A 9,539-nucleotide genomic window follows, 5' to 3' on the forward strand; every position below is an offset into this window, starting at 1 on the left:
AGTATTTAAAAGTCTCTTATGGTTTGCCTGTCCTTTTCCTCTCCTTTCTTTGAAATGACTTAATACTGTTTTTTGTTTGTTTGTTTGTTTGTTTGTTTGTTTTTAGTATTAGATTGTTACCTCATTTGGCTAGACAATTAAACATCCCTTAGCCATTCTTGTAGTGTTTACCTTTCTGACTATAATGTAATTTTTGTTTTCCTTTTCACAGTGTGATGTGGATTACTTCTTTAAAGCTCTTCAGACAATGAAGGAACTTTGGGACACTTTGATTCCTCTCACCCTCTCCCGATGTATTGCCATGAATTTTAATTCTATGTATATGTAAACCCCTAGAAGAAATTAGTGTCATGGTGCTATATAGTCAATACTCATTTAGACTTGCCTACATATTCACAAATGCCATTAGTCTTTCTTTCCTGCATCTGTGTGCCTCCATCTGGGATCCTATTTCTTCTCCCTGAAGGAGAACCTTTAATATTTCTTTTAGTTTGATTCCTCCAGTCACAAATTTTCTCAGTTTGTGCTACATTAACATCACTGTGAAATGTACATCTTTTCTTTAGGAATGTTTTTTCTTAAAGCATACTTTGTCTCCTATTAGTATTGTTATACTGACTTGATTATCCTGTTACTTTGGGAAACTTCTCAAGCAAGATTCCATCAAATGCCACTTCTCCGCATTTCCCTCTCTTTCATTCTGGGGACATCTCCTTTAATTCTCTCCCCCTCTCTTTTGGTATTCTCCATATTATGTCTCTCTAAGTTTTTCTGGATATTTTCATCAGATGTAACTTTCACTTCTCTAATTCTTTTTTCAGGTGGGAACTCACCTTTGACCTGTGAACCATAGCACCAAACTTTCAGCATTGATTTGGTTATCCCCCTAGGGCAGAGAAGGGAATTGTGAGTTAGAGATGATAAGCAACTTGTCCCTGGTCACCTAGCCTGCAAAGGGCAGAGCAAGGGCTGACATCACAGGTTAAACCCTAGGCCCAAACCCTTTCCTCTGTGCTTTTTTTTTTCTCCTTGGCTGTGAATGCTCCCCACTTCTCATCTCCCGGGCAGTGGAGCCCCAGAGAAGTCTTTCAACCTTATTTAGCACTGTGCTGAATTTCATTTTAGACGATAAAGTCAGTGATATTTCTTCATTAGCCATGATGTTTCCCCGGAACCTTTTGTGATATTGGAACCATTGATGTGTTATTCTCAATTTCAGGGCATAATAACACAGGTAACTCCTTACAAAGAAGAGCAAGATGCTCGGGTATTTACCGAAGGAGGTATAACAATTGGTCTGGGCATGTCCGTTCTGGCATTGATTCTTCATCCCACCAGCAGCAAGATGGAGATCCAGCAACAAATGACAGTTGCATGAGCACCCGAGGAAGATAGTAAGTGACCAGTCACCATAGCTGAAATGTACCAGCCAGTGGAATACATAGCCCTGTAGCTGAAGATGCTGTTCTCTTCTTCAACCTGGAAGAGTGCAGGATGATGGAATCAGGTTAATGGTTGAGCAAACTTTATTGTACAGTGGGGCGAATGTGTAATAGAAGACTTTCCAAGCATGTGTGGATTACTTCCTTCTCTCCACTTCCCCACAGTGCCCCCTATGCCATTCCATCCTGTCATTGGAGAGGCAGTTTTCAGATGCAAGACCAAATGCAAGCTAACATGGAGGGAGAGCAAAAGGGTCCAGAGACAAGAATGGAGGGGGAGAGGCAGGATGAGACCTCCAGGAGCTGGTTCAAGATCACAGTGAGTGTCCTGGCAAAATGAACCCAGTGTGCAGAAGGAGGTGAACAGAGGGAATTATGCTGGACTCATATAGAGATGCTAGGTACTTTTCTGGGGGAGAGGAGTGGGTAATCCGTCTTTTTATTACTAGGAGTTAGCATCTTAGATCAGGTAAGGGCAGACTCAGAGAAGCAATGTAAAGGGAACAGATTGACTAAAGGGAGAATTGGGTAGGTTGTCTAAGAACAGAGGAAACTACAGCCAAGGAGAAGTAGCAGCTCCACCCTGGAAGTCTCAGTTTAGCTCAAGCTGAGTGTGGGAGGGGGTCGAGTCTCCAGGGTCTCTGTTGGAGAGACAGACTAAGGCATCCTTCCTTGAGCAAGGATCACTTGGAACTTTATATAAGGAAGTTCATGCTAAATATCTTAAGTTGATTATTTGAAGAAAGTGTTTGAATGGAAAGAAAGGTTATTTAGGAAATCCATGACTGGTACAAAAGTTCACAATAATGGATATTGTCCTATCATAAGAAATTATTTTGAAGAACCCCCCCCCCCACACACACACAAAAGGTGTGAAAGGAAGACATGCTTGAGTTTTATCTTAACCCTGGGTTCCATTGTGTCAATCTCTTCTCCCATCTCTTCTCCCATTTCTTACTCTTAGATTCCATTTGGCATCAGATATGATGAGAAGTGGCTGCTGAATCTGATTCAGAAACAATGCAGTGTCCCCTTCACCCCAGTGCAAGTAAGAGAAGACAGTGAGGCAGATGGGAAGAAACAGGGCAAATGAGCAGTGGCTTGGGTCTCATATTCTTTCTTTTGCCATTCACCCTACAGTTTCACTATGAGAAAATGCAGGCCCAGTTCTTTGTTGAGAATGCCAGCAGTGCCTTCGCATTGAAGAGTGTCAACGGCAAGATCTGGAATGAGAATAATGAAATGGTGTGTGTCAAGGGCATGGCCAGGGCTAGTTAGGGGCAAGATGGCAGGACAGGGGCAAGGTCTTGCTTGATCCCAAGGATCAGATTTCCTGGTGCTTACTCAGCCCCTCTTGGGTTCCCTACAGATATCTATCTTTGTCCACCCCTCTGATGCACCCCAGCCTGTGAAGAAGGAGCTGAAGCCAGAAAATGTGGATCAGATAAAGGTAATGCAGACCCAAGACCAGCTGTGAATCTATATCCAGACCCATATCTTCTTCCCACACCTATTGCCTCCATCCCCCATCTCTACCTCAGACTCAGAGACACTGACCCCATCTCTAACTCTGCAGTTGACCACAAACAAAAGATGTGTAGTCTCCTAGCAATCTTTTAACATCCAGAAAGTCCGCTTTGCCCCTGGTATGTCTACAGAAGTAGTTCTAGGGCAGGTAAGAGCAGAGAAGCCTGTCTGGAAAGGAGACTTGGGGATGGTAATGTGGGGAGGGTAACCTGAAGCTGTAACCAGCTGGGCCTATCTCAGCCTTGTGATTCCCTCCCCTCGGCTTCTCGGAGACATGGTCACCCGAGATATTGAAATGGTACCAAATCCTAGAAACAGCATGGCTGCCTCCCGGCAGACTCATGAAAAGAACATGTTCAAGGTGAGAACTCAGGCCCAGTGCTGGGATTGATGGCAAAGGTGGGAGATTAGGTAGAAGAGGCAGATTGGTGTCAGATAACCCCTGTTGGGGTCCTCACTCTAACACTTTCCTCATCATAGCTTTTGCCCTCGAACCTGAGCGACAAGAAACCCTACCAGATGGATGGCCTATCCAACACTATGCAGAATGCCTCCAGCATCAAGGACTTGAACCTCTCCAACAGTGAGGTAAGGTGTGGTACCCAGATCTTTCTTTAAAAAGAAGGTGAGAGTGCTCATGGGGTGGTGGCGAGAGTCAGGGAAGTGGATTTGTTGGAAAAATAAAGGGCCGGGGGTGCAGGGTCATCCTGGCCATCTTTCTCTGATCCTTGCATTTCCTTCCAATAATTACTCCCCTGAAGTCTGCAGGGGAGTTGGACAAGGGCAAAAGACTGCAGCGAGAAGACATGAGTGCAAACAGAAGCCCCTTGTGCACCACCTTTCCCAATAAATCAACCAACATAAGGTCAGTTATACTCTCCGTCACCCTGTGGGACTCTGAACTATGCCTGACGGTGCCTGCTTGGAGGGGACAGCATCCCTGTTCCTCTGCGAGGAACAGAGGCCCTATGCTCTTCTCTCTCTGTCCCTCGCCTGTGCTTAGGGGTCTCCGTTCCTTCCTCTGACCCTCTCACCTGTTTGGTCTGAGGTCTGTTTGCTGGCTATCTACACCCAGCCTTCTCTAGCATGCCCTCCCCAAAGTGTGATCCACGAATCAGGGTTCCCCTTCCTCACTAGGACCAGAGTGACTACTGTGCACCACATGCTGTGACCTGGACTGACAAGGGTCCTCCATCCAGGCCAGGGCCTCATGCTGAGACAGGCAGTCCTGCCTCCCTGCTTAGACAGGGATTCCTTCCCTTGTTCTGAGAGGGACCCTCCTTTCCTTGAACCAAATGTATCCCCCCTCTTCCCGTCAATTCCAGGCAGCCATGGTGGCTTTCCTGCCCACGCTGAGGGCTGAGGTCCTGGGGGGCTGCCATCATGACATCTGTTCCTCTGACCCAATGCCAGGAGCTGGGCCCTCCTTGAGAGAAACCAGGGTTCCCTGAGTCAGGGGGCCAGAAATGGGAGACTGCCAGGGAGCAGAGGGCTTCCTCAGGCAGGAATGGAAGGCAGAGAGGAGAGGAGCTTGAGGAGATGAAGGACAAAGGACAGGCCTCTCAGAGGCACCACCCCCTTCCCACCCCACCCCCACACGTCACATCATCCAGACTGTTCCTTCAGTGGAGCCCTGGGTAGCCTGACAATGGGTATAATGCCTCAGGCAAGGAACCGAGTGGGACAGGCACGTGTGCACTGGGGCAATCAGGAGGGAAGGTGGTGATCATAAGAGGGGGGACCACAGACCTTCAGCCCCATGTTGACCTGGGGATTGATCCTCTACTCCTTCTGGGGAAGGTCTTCTGCCCCTGTGGCTGCCCCATTCCCCATGCCCAGCTCAGACTGAGCTCACACAAGTGACAAAGTTTCAACCAGCATCCAAAGGGCCCCCAGCCCAACACCTACCTCGGATGTCAGGGCCAGCCAGGGCAGATGAAGGAATGCGCTGCAGCTGGGGAGACATTTCCCCCTTCTTTTCTCTTCCTCCTTGGCCCCACCACCATGGTAAAGCTTCATTCTTTTCCCTTTGCTTTGCTTTCTCTTCCTCCTTTGTCTCTACTCCCCTGTCTCTCTCACCTCTCCCCTCCTTCCTTCACTCCTTCTTCTGTCCTCATCCCCATTCCTCTCCCTCCCTGTCTCCTGGGTCATGCCTCACTCACCTCCGTGCCCCAGCATTCTGGGCCATCCCTGGGGGTGTCATGGTCCTGCAGAATGCTGGGCCCCTAGTGAGGTACCATAACCCTGGGCTTTCACCCCATTCCCTCTTCTCTCTGGAGTATTCAGTGGGGGCCTAGAGGAAAGAAGGGAGGCAGGGAGGGGAAGGCAGCCCTGGACCCTGGGATCCAAATGTTGCTTCTGGTGAATCTGGAGATGGGAGTCAGGATAATCTAGGTGGGAGCCACCCAGGGGGAACGGGAGGGAGGAGGGGGTCAGGCAGAGGAAAGGAATGAGAAGGATGGGGAGAGAGAGTGTGTGCTTTTCCTCTAAGTCAGCCCACAAGGGAGGTGCCAAGGGCCCTGCAAGCCTGGGGCACTGCGGTGTAGGTGGGACGTACTGGCCATGTGTCAGGTGTAAGTGTGCTTGCTCCCATGATGAAGGACACCTGCAAACCTTCACTGACTTTTCTGTTTTTTCTGGATTTCTGCAGCTCCATCCTGGAACTGTTTTCCAAGTTATTGTGCCTGGTAGGTGTATTCTTTGATCATTGAGTCCTCTACTGGCACTGATGTCACCCCAAACCTGCCCAGAGGCCATTTAAGTCTTGAAGAAGTTACAATTTTCATGACCCTTAAACCTCATGGATGTGCAGATCTATGTGGAAACCCAACAAGGGCTCTGGATATCCTTCAGCCACGTTCTCCACAGGCAGCAAGCACCCCAAGACAGTGATCCCAAATGTAGCCTTGCCCATGTAATCTGCATGTCCCTTTCATATCTGACCTCTGAGGCTCACCGTCTCCTGGGCCCATCCTTTTCCTGATTGTCCATAATCCGCTCCTGGTCAACAACACTCACTTCCTCTTCCTTTCCCCAGGATGGCCAGGAGTCACCTTCACCAACCAGCGTTGGTATTGCAGCCCACAAGAGGTTACCAACCTGCAAGGTGAGGAGGGCAGATCAAGCTGGGTTTTGGGTGGTGTGTGAGGAAGGGATATCAGCTGTGGTCCTGAGGGCTGTTGTGATTTCAGGGAAGCTTCTTTGGATCTGATGCGCTGAAGAGTCTGGTCCTGCAATTCCTGCAGCAGTAAGTACTCCTGGGAACCTGGGAAAGTGGAGGGCTAGGATGGGTGAGGCCACTCAAGCTCAGGACTGCTGACTGTGTCTTGAAATCTCATTTGAGGTCCAGACCCCAGAGAGAGACTGTCCTCATTGTTTCCCCACAGGTACTACTTGATCTATGACTCTGGAGATCGTCAGGGTCTCCTTGGTGCTTACCACGATGAGGCCTGCTTCTCCCTGACCATTCCCTTCAACCCCAAGGAGCCAGCCCCGTGAGTAGCACAGCTCAGACTCTGTTCATGGGCTTTGTGGCTCCCAGCAGACACAGGGAAGCTCCTGGAAGCATGCACACTGGCCAGACCACCACTCCCTGTTCCTCTTTCTCTCCCTAGAAGCAGCTTGTGCAAGTACCTCAAAGAAAGCAGGAACATGAAGAAGGTCCAGGACCCCTGTGCGTGTGCAATAAGGGAAGATTGGGCAGGGGAAGGAGATGTGAGGGGCTAATCATAGGACCCAGGGTGTGGCAACCCCTGACCTTCACTTGCTTCTCCGCCCCCCCCCCCATAGACCTGCGTGTTCAGCTGCTGAAGCATACAAAACATGACATTGTGCACTCCCTCTGTGTGCTGCCCAAAACTCAGCATGACCTCAGCTCCTTTGTGGTGGACATATGGTGCCAGACGGTGAGCACCTGCTTCCTCCCAAGGGTAGCCCTCAGAAAGCCACAGGTGGGTAGGAAGTGTAGGTGACTTAGCACCTGGGCTCTTCCCTTTTAGGACTTGATGCTCTGCTTCTCTGTCAACGGAGTGTTCAAGGAAGGTGAGTGTGTGTAGAACCTCCTCCTCAGCTGCCCCACTGCCCCTTCCTTGGTGGTTGGGCTCCCTCTCAGAACTCTCCCAGCTTCCCCGATTCCTGCTGTGTTCTCCTGTCCTCACTCTGTCCTCAAACCACCCTGGTCTGAACCAGGTATATGCCTGTCTACCCCACACAGCTTGGGCATTAGGGACACAGTCTGTGGACTTTGATAGCTCTCACCCTAGATCCTTACTCTGTGAACTTGGGCTCTGAACCTGTAAGTTTTGAGGGGTATTCATTGGTCCCAGCACATAGTCAGATCCCTGTCATGGGGAACAGATTGCCTTCCCCATTCAGAACACTCTGACTCCCAGAGAACAATTGTCCCCTCCTGCACGAATGAATATCAAGTCAGACCATGACTGGGAATGCTGTGTGAGTGTGTAAAGCATGTGGAATGCTAAGAGGTGGTGTTATTTGTTTTTTGTTGTTGAAGTGGAACGAATGTCTCAGGATTCTGTTCGTGCCTTTACCCGGACCTTCATCGCTAGCCCTGTCAGCAATTGCAGGTGAATGCTTTGTTGTGGGTGTATCACCCAGTTCAGTAAGAGTTCAGTTGTGTGGAAATCAGGTGTTACAATCTTGGCGTATTCTGAATTTTGTGAAAAGGCAATAGGTTCATCCAAGGAATCATCTCTCCTAATGATTAAGAGTGTGAGTTCTTTAATCAGATTTTTTTTCCTGTTCCCAACACTCACTATTTTTGTGACCTTTGCCAAATCACACATTACCTTTTGGTGACACACTTTCTTCCTCTGGAAATTGAGATTAGACTGTCAACTCTTTGTCATATGTTCCTGGTAAGTATTGATGTAAACTTGCCCGTGGTTTAGGGTCAAATGGTTAAATGTCCTCATATTTTTGCAAGTATCTTGCCAAATATTGGCTCCGTGATTGGTGAAGAAGTAGAGGTACTATCTAAGACACATGGATGGGAGATACAGCAGGGATATGGAAAGAATCTGATGGCTCAGTGGCAGTGGGAGCAAGATCATTATTGGCATGTCAGTTTGTCTATCTGTCCAGTTGTCTAAGGTCCCATTTTTCCTCCAGTCTATGCATCATGAATGATACTCTGCTTGTGAATATCATCAGCCCTAAGGATACCCAGAGCACATTCTCTATCCCAGTTCCCACTCCCTCCTGCAGCTACTCGACCACCTTTTCCCAGAAGCAGCAGGGAATGGCTCAGTCTTTCACCACACAGTCTGGGATGAACCTCCAACAGTCTCATAAGTGAGTGCTGGGGGTGCATGCGGATAGGAGGGTGATGGGAGGGGCTGAGGATTGAATAACGGGAACTTGCTGGTAATTAGTATTGCTTATGTATTTCACTCATTATCACCCTGAACGTTTATGTGTTTTAACACAGAAGCTAGGCAGTTGTTTTGACCAGATGCATATTACTTCTTGAATTTATTTGACCCTCTTCCTTTATCAACAGACATTTGAGTTTTAGGAGTTTTCCCAGCAGGCACTGTGCCACAGGTCTCATTGCATTGCCCATGTTGTGATAAACGTAGGGACATGTTTCTTTTGCATAGATTCGGAAATAGTACTGTCTCCATTTTAGGTTTGATAGGTATCACCTGTGCTTTCTCCACACTAGGTAACTTCATGACCTCTATTAGGAATATGCCTGTTCTCGTTTAAGCCAAGGTAAGGTTCAGGAATTCAAGCCAAGTGAGCAGAAATTGGGTGGCCTGGTGATGAGACTCAGGGTTCCTGGCTCTGCTGATCTCCCAACTCCCCTTCCTCACTTCCACCAGGTCAAGCATAAGATCCTGGAGGAGGTCATCATACAGACTGATCCAGGATCCTGAAAACACAGCCTTGACAAGAAACCCTGTGTGGCCATGTTAATCTTCATTATCATTGTTGTGTTTATTTTCTGGTCTGAGTTAACTTCTGACTGAGTGGATGGCCTTCTTGGGGTTGAGAAGCCAACGTTAAACTGATACTTACCCACCTAAAGACCAATTGGTGTGTAGTTTCCTACTCAGGATTCCTGATTCTCTTCTTAATAAATAGTGGCATAGCATGTTATGTTGAATGACTGCAAAATCCATTTGAGGAAGTTATTTTGATCACCGGTATACAGAGAAAGAAAATGAGAGTCAGAGAAGGCCAGTGACTCCTGGAGAACAGTGGGGTAGACACTCAAATCCTAGACCTCTCTCTAAAGCCCAGGTTGTGTGTCTGCCCCAGTTCTGTGTGCCTATTCAGGTGAGGGATGTTCTCTTATTCTGTTATACCTGGGGATAGTGTTCTGTGCCTCTAAAATATTAGTCAAATATTTTTAGGCAGAGAACAGCATTCATTCTTAGCCATACAAATCTATTCAAATTTAAAAACAACCCATTTAGGGAAAAACAGCATTATAGAGCACAAGAGAACCTGGGAAGCAAAAAATGCACTCATATATGACTCACATTGTATTGATATCCTTGATATATAGAAAAATCAATAGAGAGGGAAACATAACAATCAAAA

At 47.8% G+C, this 9,539-nt stretch overlaps 1 protein-coding gene across 1 annotated transcript; it reads left to right on the plus strand.

Moving 5' to 3' along the window:
- Window positions 1-211: 211 nt before the first annotated feature.
- On the plus strand, window positions 212-7,530 carry LOC145714632 (nuclear RNA export factor 3-like). The gene is made up of 11 exons (XM_081794292.1): window positions 212-1,394; window positions 1,608-1,761; window positions 2,407-2,490; window positions 2,583-2,687; window positions 2,812-2,892; window positions 3,450-3,557; window positions 3,731-3,834; window positions 5,620-5,656; window positions 6,007-6,075; window positions 6,161-6,216; window positions 6,356-7,530. Exons 1-11 carry the CDS (start codon window positions 1,375-1,377, stop codon window positions 6,465-6,467), a joined length of 930 nt encoding a protein of 309 aa, XP_081650418.1. The 5' UTR covers window positions 212-1,374; the 3' UTR covers window positions 6,468-7,530.
- Window positions 7,531-9,539: the final 2,009 nt, after the last annotated feature.

This window comes from Panthera onca, chromosome X, assembly GCF_046562875.1.
Source record: "Panthera onca isolate mPanOnc1 chromosome X, mPanOnc1 haplotype 2, whole genome shotgun sequence".
Lineage (NCBI taxonomy): Eukaryota > Metazoa > Chordata > Mammalia > Carnivora > Felidae > Panthera > Panthera onca.